The sequence below is a fragment of the Eufriesea mexicana genome, unplaced genomic scaffold, assembly GCF_001483705.2.
Source record: "Eufriesea mexicana isolate 0111107269 unplaced genomic scaffold, ASM148370v2 scaffold1121, whole genome shotgun sequence".
In the NCBI taxonomy this organism is placed as follows: domain Eukaryota; kingdom Metazoa; phylum Arthropoda; class Insecta; order Hymenoptera; family Apidae; genus Eufriesea; species Eufriesea mexicana.
In genome coordinates this window covers 448,896-473,046 of record NW_016909245.1, presented here as the reverse complement: position 1 = coordinate 473,046, position 24,151 = coordinate 448,896, and the positions used below count along the sequence as shown (strand labels likewise).

The following is a 24,151-nucleotide window of genomic DNA, read 5'->3' as shown; positions in this document are numbered from 1 at the left end:
AAACAAATTTTCAATTATTTTAATATCTTTATTGAAATAGCGAATTTTCGGAATTCTTTAATCATCACTTATGTATATGACAAAAGAATGTGTGCGTGCGTGTACGCGTATGTGTGTATGCTTCGTGAAGAAGGTCGGTGAAGCGGGAGGGAGGGGAGAGCGATAATTCGAGAGAGGGAGAGAGGGGGTGGGTGGGTGGAAGAAAGAATAATAGAGAGATTGTAAAAAGTTGATTTAATCCTGTCGTTTGTTATTATTAATAAAGAATCGTGAATTTGTATAGGCTTGCTCTAATAAATAGAACCGCGCTTTATAATGAATTTTTAAAACAAACCTATTAATGTTTTCATTTTTTTAATGTCAACATTTTTTTTAATAAAAAATACAATAAAACCTTCTTTTTTATATTTTTAATAAATAATTGATACTTGCATATTTGGAAATACTAGATATCAATTTTAAATAACTACACTGATTTCTTATAATAAATACACTTATTAAACTGATTCTTTTCATTTCTTACATATAAATAATTTGTTTCATATCATTTCAACATGCATGAATTTAATTTTCAATTTATTTCAGATATTAATAATTATTTCTCAATTTTATGTGTTTAATACTATGTATACAAACTATTGACTTATTATTATGTGTGCTAGAGTAACCAACACATAAATATTTACAACTATTATATATTTTTTAATAATGAATAAAGTAATTTATTTTTATTATTCAGTGTTGTCATTCAATAATAAATATAATATAAAACAAAATGATTGTCAAAAAATTAAATAAATATTTACACTGTATCGTAAATGTAAATATTAAAATTATATTATTATCATCTATGATATATTTTGTTCTTTATTAGCTTTTCTTTCTATAGCATATTTTATGAAGGTATTAAGGACATGTACTATTTTTTTTAATTTGGAGATTCATCTAATATTCTCTGCATATCAAAGATGTACTTTAATAGCTTTTTCCGGATTGCGTATGTTCCCAAATCAGAAATTTAATATTATATCCATATGAGGTCAAAAGAGGAAGAGTAATTCGAATTTATTATAACAGACAAATCTAGATAATTATATCAATAAAAATATATGTAAATATTTCGCATGGATGTATTCCAAAAGTAATCTAGAATTGAAAATCGTTTATAAACAATTGTGCCATGAAATTATGTGACTGAATGGCAGATTATACCCTTGACGTGATTGTGAAAAACCTATTAACTTGAACACTGTAATGGTAAAACTTCATTAGTTTAATACTGACTGTTTCATTAATAAATTGTTATTATTTGGCCATAATTATATAAAAATATTTTTGTCAATAATAAATAAAATAATTTATATTATTCAGTATTGTTGTTTATATATAATATAATATAATTAAGTAAACAAAAAATTAATAAGTTATAAATATTTTGATAAATAATGAATATCTATTTATGAATTTTAATATAGTATATATTTTCATAGAGTGTAGAAGAATACCACTTTAACAGTAACTTGTAGGAATTTAATTTGTTAATGTTGGATACATTGATTTTCCTTTAGATAACTGTTCTCAGTTCACACCAAAGTCAGGTGGAATGGGAGACGTGTCCACAGTATATAAAAGAGCGATGCTACCACGGATCGGCTTCTGAACTGGGGCTGATTTATTCGTTGGATTATTCCTATTGTTTTTCTTATTAGACAATACGAATTATCCTCGCAATGGCCCTCAGTCAGACAAGTGTGGTGAGTAACAAATATGAGCAAAAGCAACGATTGATAAAAACACAATTAATTATAATCATATACAATGACGACAATCACGATTTTTATCACTTAATTTATGTTATTACCATTATCATTATTATCCTCATCTTTGATCCCTTTTGCTCCAATTACTGACTATTTTCTTTTAAGATTTTAAATCAAATTATGTTTTGTAATTTTAACAATTACAAATTGTAGATTTCTAGGTTATAATATTGAATTTCAAAATGTTATCAATGAAAATAATGAATTAAATTTTCAATTAGTGCAACTTTATTCGGATTTTCTTTTTCAAGATATTTTCTTCACAAATTTTTTTAAAGAATTTTAGGTTAGGATTGACGATATTAGATTTGAACGACTTTAATATATTTTAATTGTTTTTGTTTTTTTATATAACGAAAGTGCATAAAATGATTGATTATTGTATGTTTTCCTATAATATAGTTTTTTTTAGATACAATAATTAGAATTGTAGTAGTTGTATAGTTATTTTATAAAATGTTCTAGAATTTTATGAATATTATTTTAAAATATTTGATTTTATAGTTATTATCAATATGTAATTATATGCAAAAAGAGTTAGACTGATTTACTTCAGAGTTCTGTATTTTATTAAAAAAGTATCTTTCATGAAAACTAATACATGAAAATGCTCCAAAATTTTAATAGAAAATTGTGATATAAAGTAAAATGAAAGAAAGAAAAGTATTAAATAAAGTAATATAAATGTTAATTAGTAATGAAATTTATGTTGTTTACAGCTAAAACTATATAATACTGTGATAGAGGATGTTATATCAGGTGTAAGAGAATCATTTATAGATGAAGGTGTAGATGAACAAGTATTACAAGAGCTCAAACAAATATGGGAAACCAAATTAATGTCTAGCAAAGCTGTTGAACTTAATTCAGATCCTCCGGAGCCTCAGGTTCCTCAAATAAATACGCACAAAGCTGTGCCTGTTAATAAAGGTAATATCTATATTTTTATGTAATAATACTATTAATGAAAACAATTTAAATTTAAGATTTTTAAGAGAAAAAAAATTACTAAAATAATAATTATAGCAAACTGCTGTTATAGAGTTCATTATTATTAATTCAAAACTTCAAACTAAATTTTTAATTATAATTAAAAATTAAATATGAACTTTCTCAGTATATTTAATACAATCTACACTTTTAGGAGTAAATATAGCAAATCATTTTATACAACAAACAGGAGGAAATTCTGCTCCTCAACAAGCATCACAACAGCAGCAACAACCACAACAGTCTCCTCAACAATCACAAACTCAGACACAATGCCACTCGACAACAACTGGTATACAGCATACTGGTACACCGGTACAACAATTAGTAACATCAACATCAGCAGTAATGGACCGGCAAGTACCTATTCAAATAACATTGCCACCACAGACAGGTGTCCCAGATGCGCAATTAAGAGTTTTAACCATTCAGGTTCCTGCATCTGCGATTCAAGGTACTTCAAAATCACATTTATATAACAAATATATATTAATATTATGAAAAAGAAGATTATATTCTGGAAATTAAATAATAAATTGTATGTACTTGTAGGTAATCAACTGCATACAATTTTGACGGGTCCAGTTATTACAGCTGCAATGGGGCTACCAGCAAATCTAGCTTCCACACTGCTTCAACAACATGTGAATTCTACACTCCAGGGTCAAGCATTGGCTCCACTTCAAGTTAGTCAGCCACTTCAAGTCGTAACACAAAGTGCAAATAATGTCACTCAGCGATCTGTTCCAAATCAAGTAATTAACAGAAATGATTTAATAACAAATCTGACATCCACATTATTTTAATAACATATTAATTTCATATTTAGGGCCAAGCAACATTGGCTCCACTTCAAGTTAGTCAACCTCTTCAAGTTGTTACACAAAATGCAAACAATGTCTCCCAACGGTCTGTTCAAAATCAGGTAATTAGGAATAGTATGTGAAACTTAATAATTGTTTAATTGATAAAAAGAAAAATTATGTTTTTATTTTATATGCAAATATTTTTACATTATTTACATAAAATATATACATGAATTTTGCTATATAATTCCATAATGAATAATAGAAGTGAAATATAAATCAAATAATTATATAACTAGTTTTAATTAAAAACAATTAAAATTTATTACTTGTATTATTCATATTTATAAAACTATGATCCCGTCTGTTTGAAAGAAAAATATAAACGAATAAAAATTAATTTTTGCTTTTATTATTTCATAAATAGAATAATATAGCACAATTAGATGGCCCATTTGGTGATTCGTCAGACGATGATGAAGAGGAAGAAGAAGAAGATAATGAAGATGAGGAAGAAGATCTTGATGATAAAGAAGAAGAGGAAAATGATGAAGCTGCAGCAATAGAAGAGGTATTTAAATTATCTTGTTACATTTAATTTTTTTCTATTTATATATTTATCTATAAGTACAAATTTTCATTAAGAAATTAAGATATTATTTATTTAATAATATAATCTTTATTTCATAGGAGCCATTGAATTCCGAAGATGATGTAACTGATGATGATCCAGCGGATCTTTTTGATACTGATAACGTAGTCGTTTGTCAGTATGACAAGGTATATAACAATTTTATTTTGATACAAAGTAATTAAAAAAATAAAAAAATAGTAAAGATGATTTATTTATTAAAACTAAAATATAGCTATTAGTAATATTTTTTAAGTAAATCAAAAATCAATTTTTAGATAACAAGAAGTAGAAATAAATGGAAATTCTACCTCAAAGACGGAATAATGAACCTTAGCGGTAAAGATTATGTTTTTCAGAAAATGAGTGGTGATGCGGAATGGTAAATAATATGTGGAACTATGAAATGGTAATGTGTTCACGTGAAATTGGTATAAAAATTTATCTTCAAATTTGTGCTTTTAAAAAAATTAAATTTTTTTTAAATCAAGATGTGACACTTGAAGTTCAATAATTATTTTTAAATTATATCTGATTATATCTAAGGTACGATTAAACTTGATTAAAAGTTTTATTTCTCTCAAGTAAAAAATGCATTGAAACCTCAATTCAATGAAAAATTCTAAGTTTATTAGATTTGTTTAGAAAATAATTTGCTACAAATTTCATAAATTATAAAAATATTGTTACATGAATATTTTAATAAACATCTTTATTAATTAAAATAAAGAAGCTTTAAACTTCAAATTAAAACGAAGGGATGTTCAAATAATTCTAGAATTTAATTTAAAAGCAGTTTAAGAAAAATACAATTGAATAATTAAGGTTTTAGTGTATAATAAAAAGCTCAATAATCAAGCAAGTCTTGGATTATATTTTGAAGAGTCTGCAAATTTTTCACGTGAGTTTATTGTGTAAATAGATTTTAAGAGATTACAATCTACTATAAATATGTGATGCTCTTAAAAATAAATGTGTCTTATACTGTTAAAAACTTTAGTACATAATGTTTTTTAGAAGATTATACATTGTTAAAGATGTATAATTATTTTTCCTTTTCTTATTCCCTTTGCAAATTTATATGACATTCTTATAAGTTTGAGTTTTCATTTTTTAATTCATTAATAATTTGTGGAACCTCTTGTAGTAATTCTTCTACATTCGTTTTAAAATCTTTGTCGAACCAAATATCTTTTAATTTTTTAATAACAATACCCATCATTTTTCCTTTTAACGAATATTGTTGTAGCATAAACCCATTTACTGGAAATCTAAAAATACATTAAAATACTCAAAAACATATTTTGTGATACACCAGAATAATAGTAATAATATTAATCAGTATTTAATAAAGACAGTCTTGAACTATCCAATAGTATTTAGTAATATTTGAACTTAATGAGGAAATAGTTAATATAAATATAGAATTAAAAAAAAAAAATTGTAGTTGAATGTTATTATGTTTTGTCATTATGTATTATGTACAATATAAAACTTATTGTCCAATAATATTGTCTCCAAAATGAAGTACATTATCAATTTATATTAATTACTGTTTTTAGAGTTAGTAAAATAATTACAAAACATTTATATTTTATTATTTTACTGTACCTTGGTATTTCAAACTGTTCTATATCTTTAGCAAAACTAAAATGTTGTTTACATTTTAGTAATTCACAAATATAACTTTTTGTAATGTTTCCTTTCTTATGAATCAGAAATCTTTTATAAAATTTCAAGATATCTACTGAAGGATTATTTTGCCAGTTTGTAACTAAAAATAATGCTAAATCCCTTTCAAATGCAGATAGTTTTAATCTGTTATGAAGCTGGAATACTTCATCCTCATCCTTTAGCATTACAGCAAGAAAAGTAATTGGTTGCAAAGAAATATTGTTTCTCTTAGCAATATCAGAAACATCTTCGAAGTTTTTTATATTTGGATTTTCTGGGAGTCCAACATGTCTGAAATTACATATCATTAAATATTTAATTTTTTTTTATTATAATTTTGAATTTATTATTACCTTGCAATGTCACATTTCAACATTTGTAAAGTTAATTCTTTAGCATAATTTCCAGACAGGATTTTTGACCATTCACTCCAAATTCTTTCACCAGATATTCTTCGGAGTCCATGTACATTTTCTTTTATTGCCATTATAATTGTTTCCTCATGAGCAGCTGGTTGAGCTGCAATTTTTCCATAAAATCTAAAATACCTGTATAATATGGAAATTATAATTAATTAAATACAATAATTTAATATTAATATTACTTTATCTAATAATATGAAAAGATATATATATTATTAATTATGTATAAAATTAAACAAGAAATACCTTAAGATTCGCAGATAATCTTCCTTTATTCTATTTGTTGGATTTCCAACAAAAACAATTCTTTTTTTTTGTAAATCATCATAACCAAAGAAATAATCATATACTCTACCATCAAGGTCAAGAAACATGGAATTAATTGTAAGATCTCTACGAAGAGCATCTAATTTCCAATCTGTTGTAAATTTAACCTTTGCATGCCTACCATCGGTATGTGTGTCAATTCTAAGTGTAGTTACTTCAAAATTTTCTTTATCATTTATTCTTGCAGTAATTGTACCTAAAATAGTTTCAATCAAAGAATTTTATTTTTATTAAAATGTTTAGAATGTTTTATATTAATAAAAAATATTAACGTATGTTTTATATACCATGATTTTCTCCTTTATTATTAATCATTCTAATATTTTCTTTTTCAAACATGATTTTCATTTCCTCTGGTGTAGCATCTGTAGCAAAATCTAAATCTTTTGGTTTTATATTCATTAAAATGTCTCTTACAGCACCACCAGCAATTTTTAAATCATAATTATACATCTTAAATATTTGTGTTAAGATATTAAGTTCTGGTGTAAGTATTGAATGATATATTGGATCATCCAGTTTTTTAATTACTGGATTAGATCTGCTTAGTGGCATCAGTTCCTCCTTCATATTGACTATTTGCCAAGTTGCATATCCCTTGTCAAAATTGTAAATGTTATTTATATGAAATAAATGTTTGTTAAGTATCATTTTATGTTACAATTAACGTAAATAACAAATACTTTTATCTTAATGAATTAAAATATCCAAACTAAACATTAAGCTTTTTAACAACTTAACCTTAAATCTTTAATAAAAAAATATTTTAATGTATTATTACATTACTTACTTGTGGTAGGCGACAAAAGAAACAATTATTTGAACGCGAAAGAATTTTTAACATTATTTAAGACTTTACAATTATTTCTAAGACTATTATTTTCTAACAAAATAATTATTAACATTAATAATATTGTTACTTTTCTGACAATCCTGATAAATTTAACAATTTTTTTTTTAGAAATACGAAATGCGAAATCAGTATATGACAAAATTATGTGTAATAAAAATGTTTTTTTTTTTCTATTATAAACTAATACAATATAAATTACTGATACACTGAGTATAAGATTGTGATCATGTAGAAATTAATAGGTTATGTTTAGACGACGTTATTATCATTACTTCATTTTTTCATTGTTTTATTTATATTTTATTATTTCATATCTTTTTTATTTTGTCTTATTATTTTACTATATTATTATATCTATTATATTATTGAAGTTCAAATTATTTTTGAAATTTTTTAAAGTACTTTTTTAAAATTTTTAATATTTTTGTAGTATGTATCCAAACATTAAAAATAAAAAATCATAAATAATACATACATATATCATATTCTATATCTATATTTTAAAATATAAAAATATACTAATTTTTATGTATGTCTTTCATTATGGAGTAATTAAAAAATATGGCGAAGAGATTATTTGAAACAAAAATGATTAACAAAGTTTAATATAATAGCTTCAACTTTTTCGATAATATTAAATTCTTTATTTCTCCCTTCATTGTATATACATCATTATTTAGTACAAAAGGTTCCACACACATACGCAGACATACTCGTTACTATTCGTACCTAATTTCACAAATTGTATTCATGATCATACAAGTTTCAAATATCGTCAATTATTAAGAAAATTCAATTTTTCATATTGTATCTAATTCTCAAATTAAAAGGATAAAAAGTATAAAAGTTTAATGATTTAGGGATATTTTGTTCGATTCTTTAACATTTGATATACATTTTTGATAAACACTAATTTTTATTTTTTTGGTTTTAGTATTTTACTATTCGTTTATTATTATGTACAATGTAACGAGTTTATGATCTTATTATTACTATCTGTGAGTATTTTCTGGAGCTTTTGTGTAATTATTATGTCTTTTTGAAATATTTAAGGTAACAACACCTTTAGCTATTATTCTAAATAAGTGGGTTTGGAAAATCAAAATTTAGCTTTAATATGAACATAATTTAATTTTAGTAATGCAGAATTTTTTTAGGTATAGATAAAAAGGCTCTTTATACATTTATTAATAATTAATTATTGAATGAATTAAGTACACTTCCTGCTTATTTCAATCTTATAATATATTTACAGATAGACTCAGTTTCATATACAAATATATATGGCACTAATATGATATTAATCTAAACTATATTTTTAAGCAATAGACCAAATAATCTAAATACAGTATGATTAAGAGGTTTATTTAAACGAATGATTATGTATAAAATAATTAAAATAGACAAAAATTGAATAGTAAGATCTTGTTTTACAAAATGATAAATGTTTCAAAAAATAAAAATGATGGATTGATTTGATTTAAACAATATGTTCTTATTATAAGTTTGACTTAAAGCAGGATATGAGTTAAATGTTTCAAATGACTGAGCGAATGGTAGTAGGTAATGCTCCAAATGATAATCACAGATTAATTAATTTTGGTTATGAAGATTTCGTTAGTATTGTTATTAATTTTTGATCACATTTTTTTTAATAATATTTTAATATAAATTTTAAAAACTGCATTAGTTTTCAATCTATTTTCTGTTGAAGAATTTAAAAAAAATTTTAAAGGTATAAGTACTATAAGATCTGGATAACGTTCTTGTAATTACTTTAAATATAAAAAAAATAAATATTTTTAATATTATTTGTTTTTTTTATTATTTAGAGTTGAAAAGAATCGAACATTATCCGATCACTTTCGAAGAAATATGCTTGAACAAGATTGGCTAAATATTGACCAATCAGATTTGATATATGTTGAGCAGTATATTTTGAAATTCTTATTTCACAATTTCAGGAGACAGGATTTTCTATCTCTTAAGGCTAGTATTCATTCACTCTATCTCTTTCATTCTCATACATTTTTTATGGCTATACAATGTTAGAGTTGGACAATTTTTATTCAAATAATAATTAATGAATAAAATAATAAAATGAGATGCTATTCAGATATTTCTTCATTTTTACTTTGATTACTGTGTCTTAATCTTGCAAATTAATGCAGCCTTTATTTGAATAGCATTTTTTCAATGTTCTGATCGACATAAAAATGTAATAATTTTGTATTATTCATTATACAAAATTTGTTATTTATGTATAATTAGTATGTTTTATAACTAAATTTTTTAACAGCGAGTTACTTAATAATGAAATTAATTTTTATGTACCTATTTAATTTTTCATTCCAATTTTGATGAATTTACTTATATTGAAATTTATTAACATCAAATTAATTTTATTTTAATTCTATGTTAGTTTTAATATAATTATTTGAAATATATTTTTTAAAAAAGTAAATTGTTAGACTGCATGTTCATTCGAATAAATTTCATCCATCTAAATAAACTTAAAAATAAATAGAAAATAATTTTAATTAAAGTTTACTTAAGCAATTACTTACATATTAATAATACATACAATATTACTAATAATAATACAATAATAGACACAATGGTACTAATAGTAATGATAGTAATGATAATAATTTATTCGAATAATGTCCAACTCTATATTAAGAGTGAAATTACAATATGTACGTTTGAAACGTGGCATTTAAGCATTTTTACATGTGTATTAAGAAATGTGAAAATGACAGTCTCTGCGGAAAAGCCAAAAGTGTCAATTTGTGACATATTTATTTTATATGTTAATCAATATAAGTATCACAAATATTGATGTATAATTTTCACTAAATAATAAAGACTAATGTTTAATTATTTGAATAAATAATTATCAAAATGTTGTTTGCAGTATAAACAGATATTTGTCTATGTAAATAAGTATTTTAATACTAAAAAAACATAATATAACTATTAATATTTTTTCATAATAGCATAAATATTCATATAAAATTTGTATACTTTTCTTTTCTTTTGTAAAATTTTAGCTGTACAAGTTTTGATATTTGTTGATTTCAACAATATACTATGAGTTTCAGTAGAAACTTGAATATTCTTTTTTACCATGTTTTAAGTTTTTTAAAAACAGATGTAAATAACAATGGATTTATGAAATTTATGATACCAAGTAGGAAAAAAGAAATACTTGATGATTTAGATTGTCAATTGCAATTGTATTCATTCAAAACAGATGTAATATAACACATAATGAAATGTGAATAAAAATTCACTTTGTTTGCATTTTATTTATTTATTTTTTTGTAGATTAGTTTATAAATTTTGAAATTTAAATATATGTACAGGAAACAAATAGTTCTGAATTAGGTATTTGAATAAATGTAAATTATAATAAATTTTATAGTTAGATAATAGGGAGAGCTGAATTTTTTAACTTAAACAAAGATTGAATTAAATATTATGTGAATAATGGATCTTCCGTAGAGACAATTGGACTCCTTGATGAAACGAAGGGTATTGTTTATATAAATAATAAATGGTATTCTTAAAAGATAATCGATCAATCAATCAATCAATCAAGCAAGCAATCAATCGATCAATCAATGAATTAATTACGTATTTACAGAGAATACAACATACATCGCATCATCGAAGAGGAGACTAGCTGTCTCAAAGCTCACTCACCGCTCATCGAGCACGACGATCATCCGAACTACAAAATTGAAGGGAATTGAACAGATATCTAGCTGACTCGTGATCAACTCCACAAAATTTTTCTATAACAAATGAATATAAATCTGTTTAAATTGTAGATAATTTTTGTTACTAAATGATATAACGAAAATGAAATAAATCAATGTGAAAATAAAAACACAAAATAAATAAAATATTTCTATTTAACTCTATTTTATTTAAATAAAGTATAAATATTTGATCTTTAACTTAGATGAATAGAAACTTATTCGTATGAAGAAAAAAGGAACGATAATAAAATAATTTATAATATATATTAAAACATAGAATAATAAAATACTGTTTATGCTTAAAATATAGTTTTCTAAAACAATTCGATCATATTTACTTACGCTGGTTTAGAGGCCTTCGCGGAGGAACTCTCAGTTGTTTTCTTTTTGCTACTTCTGCATTTTCTGACGTAAGCTTCTATTAAATGGGCAATTTTCTTCGGGTTAATTTCTCCTGTCTTATTATGACATATCTATCAAAACAATGAAATGAAAGCTGAGAAAATATTGCAATATTATTAACAGGCTGATTTATACGCAATTTAAAAATTTATGAAGAACTTTATATGGATACTATTTTGTTACTTTTTCTATTTATCTTTTCCTGTTGTAGGCATGTTTTAAATATTTGTAGCTTTTATCTTCATGAAAAAGAAAGTATATACCTTAGGTACTGCTTTTCGCATAATATCCTTATACTCTTCTTTTGTTACATGTTTTTTCGTGTAATGTGGTTTTAGAACTAATTTTACTTCTTCAACCACGCGTTCTTGACGATTTAATTTCTTTAGGAACTACAAAATAATTAAATATAATACTATTAGAAAATATATATGATAAAACGGTTAATTTGTATCTTTTAAGTTCGAAACTAATGATAATAATTAATTATGTAATACTTCAGTAATGTTTATTTTCTAATACAGCATCGTAAATTATCTTTCAATTTTTATATATTTATATGTTAGAATATCAATAAAATATATGTTCATATCTTTATTTAAAAATAAGATAAAAGAAATTTATATGAAACCCAAACCTTATCCTTGACTTGCATTTCAACTGCTGAACTTGGAAGATCATCTAATATTTGAAGTTGATTTTCGTCCATTCTAACACCGACTTTCGGATTCGTGGACTTTTTCTTTTTATCTTTATCAGGTTTTTTGTTTCTATTTGATTTATTGGTCGTTTTGGTAATCGGTAAAGTACCAAAAAGAGCATCAAAGGCATCTTTTTTCTCGGTTGTTTTTACCGTTTTCGAATTACTATTTTTCGTAGTTTGAGATCCAACGGGTCCTGCACCACTTCCTGCCCCAGCACCAGGTGAATTATAATTTGTAGGACTTGGTGGATCGAACATTCCGTCGCTAAGCGTCGATCCAGGTGAATAAGGGGAAGACATATCCACATTGTCCGTTGTTTCCGTACCAGCATCATTTCCATTTTGTCCATTGGTTTTGGTCTGCCCGGACTTCGAGCTCCTCGAGGACTTTCCTGAATTCGTAAAAACTGGAGGTGCCTGCGAACGATCGCCAGAACGTTGCTTTTGTTGATTACTTGGTGAAATTCGATTGGACTGTAACAAGTTACGTTGACTACTATTTGAATTTGTCGCATTAAATACTCCACTTCTCTGTACTGCTGCAGCTACTGTAGCTAATACAGGATTCATCACCGCGAAAGGATTATTTTGGTTTTGCACATTTTGTTGATTCTGCTGTACCTCTAAATTTCCTGTCGAAACTGCAGTGTCCTTATTGCTTTCGTTATCATTAACGTCATCCCTTTGCGGAGAAGCTCTCTTGATAGTAACCATGGAAATGATCTTAGGTTTCTCTAGTTGTTTTTCTTGGCTTTGTCTTTCCTGGCTTTGCAGATTTTCCTCTTCAAGAATATTACCATCCACAGAATCGTGTTTTCTTGGAGATCTCCTTCTTTCGTCGCTAGAATTGGCCTCTTGGCTAGCATCAGGTGTTGGCGATCTGGACTTAGTTGGATCAAATGGATCATACGCATCTGGACTAGTTGGTGGAGATGTTGGAGGTTCTGGAGGGGTATTTGGTCCAATTTTTAATCTTAATTCTAATTCCTCTTGTGCTCTCATTTCTAACTCTTCTTCGACTCTTTCGTCCATTTCCTCCTCCTCTTCTTCATCCAAAAGAGGATTTAACATCGATGGGCGTAGGTTACTGCTCTGTTTATTTATTGAAAATTTTATTTGTGGCTCTGGAGGCGTTTTTGGACCCTGAGAAATAAATTGTTCTCGCGGTGGAGAATTTTGTGATGGTTGGCATTGATCTGGCGTAATCTGTTGAATCTGTTTATCATCATCGTCACTAAGAACTATTACATCCCTAGGAGATGGTGTTTGTTCTCGGAATGGAGATTGATCTAAATCAATTACTGCGACTGGTTTCTTCGTAGCCGCTATTTCAGCTGCTTTTGATTTTTTCTTTTTATCCTTTTTAGGCTTTGGAGATTTAGAACGTTTGTCTTTTGACTTTTCTTTTTTCGAGCGCTTTGGCGGATCAGTTTGTAGTGATTCTCTACGACGACGTTTTAGAGGAGGAATTAAAGGAATAGTCTCTGGAAGTTCGGGAACTCCTGTTTGATCATTTTCATTATCTTTGTTGAAACATACACTAACTAAAATATTATCTCCACTAGCAAAAACTTCTTTCGACGGTGGTGGAGTCCTATTTCTTTTTCCTTTTCTCTTTTTTTCATCTTTTGCTTTTTTGCTTTCCTTTCTACGTTCTTTCTTTTTCTTTTTAATAGCTTCTTTATTTGTTAAAATTACAGTTAAATTTTTTGGTGGAACAGAAACGTTATCTAACATTGGAGACCATTCTCTGGAAGCAATTGGTTCTTGTTGTACATGTTGCGGTGTTTTTGATCTAGATCTTGACCAAGATGGCGTCCACTGTGCACTCCAAGATTCTCTTTCCTCTCTTTCTCGGGAAAATTCTTGTTCTACAATTTTATCAACTTGTTCCCAATTTCTAGAACAAGATCTTCCTTTCGATCTTGATCTACTTTGTGCTTTTCTTTTCGAATGTTTCCTTTCCCTAGATTTTGAAGACTTCCTAGGTGACTTTGATCGAGATTTCTTTCTGTTCCTCGATCGACTTCGAGATTTGTACTTTTTCTTGTCTTTACGCCTATCGCGAGATCTGGATAAAGATCTTCTAGATCTTGATATAGACCTTTTTTGTCTAGATCTCGACAGAGATCTTCTTGATCTCGAAATTGATCTTCTGGATCTTCTTCTTGATAATGATCGTCGTTTTCGGGAAACAGATCGTGATCTTCTTCTAGAAAGTGATCGTTTCCTTGAAGAAGATCTCCTCCTGGAAGTTGATCTTCTTTTCGGAGATTTACGTCTTCCGCGAGAAAGAGATCTTCGTCTAGAAAGAGATTTAGAATAAGATCTACGATCTCTGGACCATGATCTTTGTAATCTAGTTCTGGATCTGCTTCTGGAACGGACCTTAGAATATGATCTAGAACGCTTAGACGAACTACAGCTTCTAGATCTACTTCTTTGCCTCGATTTTTCTCTAATATCCCTTCCATACTCATCTTTTCTAGGCCTTGATGGTCTTTCTGCAACTATTTTTCTAACATCATATCTAGGCAATTCTTTTCTTTTTTCCTTCTTTTTTACTACTTCTTTCTTTTTCTTCAATTTTTCTCTTTCTTTTGATTTTGATCTCTTTTCTTTATCTCTATAAGATCTTTCTTTTGTACTTTTTGAAAGTTTCTTCCATGCTACTTGATTTTCTGAAGCAATATTTTCTTTATTCTTTTCTGTCTCTTTGGTTTTTTCTTTCTTTTCTTTTTTCTTTCGTTTCTTTTCATCTTCTTTCTCTTTTTCAACTTTATCAGGTTCTTTCACAGTTTTTTCTTCAACAATTTCTCCATCTTCCATTTCTTTCTCTTTTCGTAAACTCAATAAGGTTAACTCATCTTCGAAATTCATTGCTTCATCTGTTTCTGAAATAGCTTCTGTACCCAAAACATTGTAATCCACTGGCGTTCTGCAGCTATCTAAATCGTCAGGTTTATCTTTTGTTGGTGTAATTGGTTCTAATCCACTTTCAATGGGCGGTAACTGTTCAGAAGAAGATTTTGATTCTTTCAATGGAAGTTCATCTTTACAAGGCGTGTAAGCTCCATCAGATTCCCATGTGTTCTTATCTGTATCTTCTTCAATTGTACTTTTTCTATTCGATTTCTCTTTTTCTATGGGGAATCTTTCTTCCTCCTCTTCCTCTTCCTCCTCCTCCTCTTCTTCTTCTTCTTCTTCATCATCATCATCATCGTCTTCTTCTTCCTTACTAACATGTCGTTGCCCTTTATCATCTTTTTCACTTACATTATCATCAAGATCTTTGACTTTTACATCATCGTGTATTTCTTTAATTTTTTGACCATCTTTTGAATTTTCATCATCAACATCTATTTTTGATATCTTATGAAATGAAACAAAGGTTTCACTCCCTTCTTCCGACAAACACTCGTTAGTTATTTCATTTTCTAATTTTTTAGGAGAAAATTCCGTTTTTTCTATAGAAACAACTATATTTGAATCTTTCTCTATTGCGTCGTCTTTAGATGACTCTATCCATTCCTTTCCCTTTTCTTCTTCATCTGCATTCTTTTCCTTCAAATCCAAAGGAATGGCAGGTGTTAAAATTTCTTCTGAATTTTCCTGCTTGTCTTCCTTCAATTGAATCTCTTCTTCATATTTACTCTTAGCAATCCTCTTTCGTTCTTCCTCACGATCGACAGAGGTTTCTTCTTCTTTTGCAGACTATAAAGATACAAAGATAATATTTATAAAAATAGTATTGCATCACATTCCAATGTAATGCAGTTACAACTATTACTTACCTCAACTTCTTTTTTCTTCTCGTCACTATTTTCTTTTTCCTCCTCTTGTAATCCTAACAATCTGTTATTTATCTTCAGTTTAGTACCAATTTTGAATGTAATCTTTCCTCTGCTATCGTGAGAAATCTTCTTTGGTGGAATTTTACTTAAAGTTTGCCTTTCTTTTCGTAATGCTTCAACATATGGATCTGATGGTTCTGGAATATCGGCTAGATCGCAAGCTTGAACATCACCGACAATGACATCATCATCATCTGGAATTGAAGGTGGCAGTGGAGGTGGTTCAAGTGGTCCTATTTGTTGAGATAATTGTTGTTCGGTATGCCGTGCTACATCAATCGTTTGAGAGGAGTAAATTGAGAAATTTGGACAATCAGCTTGAGAATCTTCTTCCTCTTCGTCATCATAAGCTGATAAACGAATAGACGTATCCGAGGTTTCTGGTTGTACTACACTTTTTACAGTCTGTTCCTCTTTCCTTTCTTCTATAAGTTCTTCATTTCTTTTTGTTTCACTATCACTGTCACTATCTACAGAGAAAGGATCATATTTATCATTCTTTGGAGTGTCGTCTTTTTGACTATCATCAATAACTAATTCTTGATCACTATCCTTATCACTCCTAGAATTTTCTTCAAAATCTAGAAGTCCTGATGGAGGTTCTGGAGGTGGCAACAATGCCATTGAACCATTCTGTTGATCTTGAAGTTCTCCATCAGATTTTGTTTCAATATCGCAATAAATATCACAATCCTCTTCTTGTCTAACAGACGCGTTTTCAGTATCTTGTTGCTGTTGATCTACAGAATCGCTTCTTGGAGTATCTTCTGGTAAATTTGGTGGCATGTTATTTTGAGGACGTTCAAGGGGAGCTTGTGGGGATCTAGGATGATTGAACCTTTCAGGAAAAGAATGATGCTCAGAAAAACCTTCTGCAAAATTAAATTGTGGTCTTCCAGAAGGCATAAAACGGAATCTATAAAAATAAAATAAAAATTTTCTAAATAGAATTTATAAACAAAATTTAAATATAATTTTTTATTTGAAATCACATTTAATACCTTTCATTTCTGAAGTGTTGAGGATTTCGGTTTCTAAATGGAGGATTACCTCCAAACATTGGTGGTCCACAATGTTCGAAGTTTGGATTGTAAAATGCAGGTGGTCCAAAATCTCTCCCAAAATTACCACCACTTCCTCCATAACTATGTCTTCCACTTCCACCCAAAGAATCTCTTGCATAATTTTGTCCACCATGACTATGCCTTGTATTATCTCTGTAACCACCTCTAAAATTTCCTCTGTTTCCTCCTCCACAGGGATTGTTATACATTGGAGCCTGTGTAATTGATTCTGGATTGATTCTTGAAACTTCTAATGGAGTATCAGTTCTAGAAACTTCTACTGGTGTATCGATCCTAGAAACTCTATCCTCTACAACAGATTCTGTTTCTTCAGTTTTGGACAAGTCTTTTTTTTCAGACTTATCTTTTTCTAAGTCATTAAATTTTTCCTGTTTCTCAGTTAAAAGGAGTCCATTAGTTTTTAAAGTTACGTTATTATTTTTCGAATGCCAAATCTCTTGGTCATTTATTATACTACTTAGAAGATCAATTTGCGGTTGTTGAGGAGTAACAATACTTTTTAAACGTAGATGTCTTCGCGAAGAAATTATAGAATGTCTTTGAACAGTTACAGTAGGTCCAACAGTTGCATGATGATCTTCCATATCTGATCTGCATATAAAAAATATTTAAAATCTTGTTGACTTCCAGTAATTAACTTCTTAAAAATATTTGAGGAAAGTTAATTTTATTAATTAAATGTTTAATTGCAAACAATATATTTACCCTGGAGGACTATAATCTAAATTTAAGCCATTTCCAAATAGACTAAGCCTTGAAATTCCAGCATTATAACGGGCAATAGTTAATGCAGATCTTTCTGATATAATTGTTCGATTTCTAACACTAGGTATTAAAGCGGTAACACCTTTAACTGGCTTACAAATACCCAGAGAAACTGCTAGCCTTTTTTTGGTATTAGCTAAAACACTGGATACAGTTCTAGCTCGACGTCTATGATTTCTTCTCTATAAAAAAGAAAATATCCTTTTTTTCAATATTTTATTTTACAGAATAGATACTATTAAATGTTTTATACAAAGGAACTATTATGTATTATATGTATATATAATATATATATAAAAAAACTTTTCAGAAATCATAATTAAAGTACCTTTCTTCTTTTTGTTGTCTTTCTTTTTCTTCTTGATCCAATTGAAGCCACTTTTACATATGTTATAATCTCTTCTTCCTCTCCATCTGCATTACATTCTGTAATTCTAACTTCTTTCAATAGAGTCCCTCTACTAGAAACATTTTTAGATCTCCCGGATTTTCTTGAATTATTTCTAGTTTCACTTTTTCGTGAATTACCTCCAGACTGTGTACTATTATTACTTTTTCTTCTCGATTTATTATTATCTGAATTTTCAGTATTATTTTTATTGTTACTTCTTCTTCTAGATTTTCTGGAAATACTTTCAGCACTAGAGTCACTGGAACTACTTCTATATTTTCGTGATTTTCTAGAATGTTTGTTTGAACAATTATGATCTCCAGAACCCAAAGAGCTAGAGGCATTACTTGGAGATCGACTTTGACTCTTATCACCAAAAGATTCCAAACCAGATGAAGTAGAAGGTTGATTTGGATTAAATGTTAGTTGACGAGTTACTTGTATATTATCATCTAACCTATTTCTTCTATAAAAACAAATTACGTATTTATTAACTTCAAAAAATACGTATATATCTTATCTTTTTTATCAAATTTTGTTTCAATCTAAATAAAATTCAAATTATACATATTTCTTATTTTGGTACCTGCGAATAGTAGCTCTAACACGTTCTGTATGTCTAGTGCGAGGTATAATCCGTGGATGAGAATCTTGCGGTATACTGCTACGAATTCTTCCATAAGAAACACCAAGTCTACGAGCCTCTCCCATTAGATCTATGATTTCATCCATATCAATTTTTACCTAAGTAAATGATTCAACATTTCATTCAGTTTTTCAATAACAAAGTATAATTATTATTAGTACATATAGTTAAACAGCTTACAGCGTCTGCATTGGTTTGGCTATTCTGAAAACATTCTGGACAAAACCATTCTTCTATGGGTACTTCATTTAGTGGAGGAGTCAAACATTCCAAATGGTAACCACAATCACAACCATCACAAAGAAGCATACGATCTTCTCTATTACTTTGATGGCATACTTCACAAAATGTAAGATCATCTAAATTCTCTTCCCCACTAGATGCAACTTCTACTGGAACGCATTTTGTAATCTATAAAAAAGAAATATTTTTATAAATAATAATTATTATATAAATTTATTTTACATAACATACCTGACCACCAAAATTATCTCTGACATGAATTATTGTAAAAGTTTGTCGATCCACTGGACAAGTATTTATGTTTTTACTCCACTCAAGTAAGCATTCTAAACAAAAACAATGTTCGCAAGACGAAGGAGTGCCTAATTGTTGCCTTCTAAAAGGAAGTAGACAAATTGGACACTTCTCTACTTGATCGTCATTGTTATCTGTATCTGTATCTGATACAATTTTGGGAGGTTTTTTGGCTTTCGGTTTGCCAAGAACTTTTCGCCTGACAGGAGATTTCTTTTCTAATTCTGATGAACTGCTCCAATCTGATTGCCATTCTGAAGTTTCACTACTCTCTCCTAAAAAATAAATTTAATGGATGTTAATATTAATAGCTTTTAACTGTACCACCATAGAAAAATTAAATATATATTAATAATATACATTTTTAATTATTAAATATCTTTCAACTAACCAGACTGTCTGTATTTACTAATATTTGAACTGTTGCTTTCATAATTTGACTCATCTTCGACAATAACCCTCTGAAAAAATCAAGTATACTTTTTATAGCTAAATATTGTATATATGCAATATATAATATTTATTGCAAGAATATATTTCACTTCATAAAATTTTAGGAAGAGAAACAAGTAATGACTATATTTTATTTTACATTAGGTGTTTAAAGAAAACTTACATGATTTTGTGTTCGAACATTAGGTCTTTGAACATCACTATCTTCATCACTAGTTTCACCTTCACTAATAAATTTCTATACATATAATATTAAAAGAAAAATTCAATTAAATTTAAAATTGTTAATTTATAGTTTAATTAAATATATATGTTACATACAAAGGTCTTTTTCCTTCTACGAGATTGCACTATAGATTCATCACTATCTTCACTATCAGGTTTGACAAGTTTTTTTCGCTTGCCAAATTGAGGAGTTTGATTGCTGTCACTAGACATTTTAACTTCTTTGTAAAACCATACCCGCCTTGTCACATGTCCTAAACATAATTAGAAATATTAAAAGATATTAATAACATTACATAATATTTTGAAATATTTGTCATGATTTTGATTTACTTCTAATTCATAATACCTAAAATTTAATTCCTATAATGTATTTTATTAATTTAATACATTATTATAAACTTTCCTTTAATTGTTCTAGACTTTTATTATTGTATTATTTCATATTTTCTATGATATAGATTTTAATATTTGATATTAATATGATAAAATTAAAAATTTATATTATAAATTTAAAAACAAATGCATAAAGTATAATCTATATATTTTTTTGTAGTATTATTAATAAATTTATGAAAAATTGTATTTATTTACGAAAGTTATAATCATGTTATGTCTATAAAGACATTCATTAGATATAAATCTAATAGGAAAAAAAGTTAATGAAGATTAAGAATAGACCAGTGTGAGTTTAACCTAATATGAAATTTGTTACAAATTATAAATTTAAAAATATTTAATATTAACTGGATAATTAAAGAAAAATTTAAAACTAACAATGAAAATAAATCATCTACATACATTTATTAAAATTTGTTATACTTTAAAAAAATAATTATTAAAGTAATTAAATAACAATTTGTTAAATATAAACTAAATAAAACTTAATGAACGTAAATATAGTAACGAAATTTAAACGAATAAAAATAAAATAGAATTAATTTTATTTAAACTTAAATAAACCAAAAATTAATGCTACAATTAAGTCACATTTAATGCACAAAATTATATTATTCCTTAGATACTTAAAATATATTATACTTTACAATAAATTGAAAATCACTATTATGGTTTACAATTAAAATAATGTAACCAGTAGATTATTAAAAAAATTTAATTTACGTATATATCCAAAATTCGTCGAGATACTTTGTGAGTCACTGTATATAACCACATTAACACATCACTAATCCTTTTCATTCAAAAAAATGTCTTAAAATAAAATATTTTTTTTCTGATATGATTTACGAATATTTGTTCTTACGTAATTAGCATTTCCAGAATACCAAAGAAAGTTTAATAATAAATTTTCAACATTTTCGATTATATTGCACTAAGAAAAAGGGACGAGGATCGAACAATTCGAGGAAGAACCTAAAAAATGTTAATTTACCTTCGAAATTCTGAAGATTCCGACTTTTCACTGTATCAAGAGGATTTAATATCGATCATACATCATTAATGATTTAATTATTGGTTGATTCGATGTTGACTTCGATGGAGATTTACAAATGTTGACAGAGGGTACGCTTAAAGTTGAGAAACTGCCGACATTTTGGCTGCCGACGCTGTTCGCGACGTTGCGCTATTTTCTTACTACTTGACTAATTTTTCAGAAAATTATACATTTTATAATCATTTAAATCGAATAAATAATAATTTATTCCAAAGAAAATTTGTACTATTACATAATTTTACTAGAGAATTCCTAAAATTTAAAAAACCTAAGTTTGTTTAGAATCTTACTTGAGTTTTTGGTAAGCATCCGCCGGACACTACAGAAAAGCAGTAAATTTAACTTTTAGGTTTAACATTGACATGACATTTAATTACATATTTCTCTGTTTTTAAATTACCTTTTTACGAAAACAACTTTTGTTTTCAATGTATATAATTGAATTGTTTATTTCTTATAGTTATATTACTTTTATGTAATGCAAGAGATTTGTTTAATTCTATCATACTAAATATCATAGATATTTAGTACTAAAACTGATTATTTAATTTAAATATTCTATAATTTAATTAAAATTAGGTATTTTTAATTTGATATTAAATATTTTATGATTATAATATTTTTCTATCTTTGCTGAATATTAATTTTTATAATATTAATTTTCCCGGGCAAATTTAAAATTATTTTGTAGTTCTATTATTTCCTGACTAAATTAAAGGAGCGCTACTGTCTCTTGTGGACAAAAACTACGCAAAGATGGGACGTATGCACGCACCAGGGTAAAGTTAATTAAATTTTATAGTAATTTACTATTATGTGTCGTTTCAAAACTTTTTCTCGTTCATATTTATTATCTTTTCCTATTACTACAATACGACTTTATAAGCTTTTCTATGTAAAAGGTTATCAAAACAGAATCGTCTTGATGACCATGTGTTTCTTGTTTAAAGTAGTAAAAATTACAGATTTTTAAGATAATTATATTTTAATATATATTAATTACGCTTAAGTTAGTTTTAAGTAAGAAATTAAGAAAAGCTTTTTTCTATTACGGACTTTTCATAATCTTACTTTCTTGAACACAACCTCAATATTTGGGCTTCAATAATTTTAATATTTTTACAAAAGTTAATTAATACGACTTTTGTTGATTATATATTATTCCTTATGATTATATATTATTTGTTATATAGCTTCTAATAATTAAAAAAATTCGCATTCAATAAAATTGCAAATAAATATGAAGATAATGTATCTAATAAATAAATCATGAATAATTAAGTTTAGTAAATTTAATTCAAATGTTCTTAGAATAAAAATTTATAATGTTACAGAAAGGGTATATCCCAGTCTGCATTACCCTATAGACGCAGTGTTCCAACATGGTTGAAACTAACACCAGAAGACTGTAAAGAATTAATTTTTAAATTAGCTAAAAAGGGACATACTCCATCTCAAATTGGTAATTTTTTATTTTATTTGATATCATCAAATTACTGAAAATTTTGAAAAGGACATTTGTACCCTATTATATATAATATAAATTTTACAATTAGTACGTTATAATTTCATTTATTAAAATTCATAAAATATAATAATAAATTTTATATTTTATATTTTAATTTTTGTCAAGCAAATTAATAAAGAATCAATGTTTTGTGATTGTTTCATTTTAATAATTTGCAATATCAAAAACATATGATGATTTTTGAGATAGTTATGATACATTATCATGCTATTATAGGTATTCATCAACACTTAAAAGATAATTTATATGCATTATATTTATTAAATTCATTTATTTATTTAAGAAAATAATATGTATTTATTGCACTAATAAATGAATAAATTAAATTTTCTAGGTGTGATTCTTCGAGACTCTCATGGAGTGGCTCAAGTGCGTTTTCGCACTGGAAATAAGATTCTTAGAATCGTTAAAAGTATGGGTCTTGCACCAGATCTACCAGAAGATCTTTATTATTTGATCAAGAAGGCAGTTGCTATTAGGAAACATTTGGAAAGAAATCGTAAGGATAAAGACAGCAAGTTCAGATTGATTCTTGTTGAGTCTAGAATTCATCGACTTGCTCGGTATTACAAATCAAAAGGAACTCTTCCAGCAAATTGGAAGTATGAAAGCTCCACTGCTAGTGCTCTTGTTGCTTAATTATTTTCATGCATTTCTTAATAAAATAAAAGTTTAAGTACAAACTCTTTGTTTTTTACTGAACTACAGAATTCACTTTTAATTCTATTACCATTTATTTATTTAGTTTAGATATACTTATTTACATAAAAATTAAAGTTTAGATAGTTCAAATAAAATCTTAATTAGTATAATATC

The 24,151-nt window shown here is 27.1% G+C and overlaps 4 protein-coding genes across 5 annotated transcripts; 2 read left to right on the top strand and 2 right to left on the bottom strand.

The window, feature by feature from the left end:
* The first annotated feature begins 1,638 nt into the window (after nt 1-1,638).
* TfIIA-L (transcription factor IIA L) lies at nt 1,639-4,633 on the top strand. Of its 2 annotated transcripts, none has more exons than XM_017900151.1 (8): nt 1,639-1,754; nt 2,540-2,750; nt 3,001-3,264; nt 3,363-3,565; nt 3,640-3,735; nt 4,044-4,187; nt 4,307-4,396; nt 4,526-4,633. In XM_017900151.1, the coding sequence occupies exons 1-8, from the start codon at nt 1,731-1,733 to the stop codon at nt 4,631-4,633; spliced, it is 1,140 nt and encodes a 379-aa protein (XP_017755640.1). In that variant the 5' UTR covers nt 1,639-1,730. The 2 variants fall into 2 exon arrangements, with proteins under 2 accessions (XP_017755640.1, XP_017755639.1); XM_017900150.1 differs by having other exon boundaries at nt 2,965-3,264.
* A 704-nt stretch (nt 4,634-5,337) lies between these two features.
* Nucleotides 5,338-7,607, bottom strand: LOC108547535 (CCA tRNA nucleotidyltransferase 1, mitochondrial). The gene is made up of 6 exons (XM_017900104.1): nt 7,461-7,607; nt 6,958-7,267; nt 6,590-6,866; nt 6,275-6,469; nt 5,859-6,212; nt 5,338-5,518 (listed from the first exon to the last, which is right to left on the bottom strand). The coding sequence occupies exons 1-6, from the start codon at nt 7,512-7,514 to the stop codon at nt 5,338-5,340; spliced, it is 1,371 nt and encodes a 456-aa protein (XP_017755593.1). The 5' UTR covers nt 7,515-7,607.
* A 4,021-nt stretch (nt 7,608-11,628) lies between these two features.
* On the bottom strand, nt 11,629-21,893 carry PHRF1 (PHD and ring finger domains 1). The gene is made up of 14 exons (XM_017900103.1): nt 21,745-21,893; nt 20,448-20,605; nt 20,290-20,364; nt 20,065-20,134; nt 19,611-19,948; nt 19,317-19,547; nt 19,077-19,234; nt 18,428-18,956; nt 18,040-18,281; nt 17,251-17,925; nt 16,190-17,165; nt 12,330-16,109; nt 11,956-12,084; nt 11,629-11,763 (listed from the first exon to the last, which is right to left on the bottom strand). The coding sequence occupies exons 2-14, from the start codon at nt 20,562-20,564 to the stop codon at nt 11,629-11,631; spliced, it is 7,455 nt and encodes a 2,484-aa protein (XP_017755592.1). The 5' UTR covers nt 20,565-20,605; nt 21,745-21,893.
* A 641-nt stretch (nt 21,894-22,534) lies between these two features.
* On the top strand, nt 22,535-23,997 carry RpS13 (ribosomal protein S13). The gene is made up of 3 exons (XM_017900147.1): nt 22,535-22,586; nt 23,142-23,269; nt 23,670-23,997. Exons 1-3 carry the CDS (start codon nt 22,564-22,566, stop codon nt 23,972-23,974), a joined length of 456 nt encoding a protein of 151 aa, XP_017755636.1. The 5' UTR covers nt 22,535-22,563; the 3' UTR covers nt 23,975-23,997.
* Nucleotides 23,998-24,151: the final 154 nt, after the last annotated feature.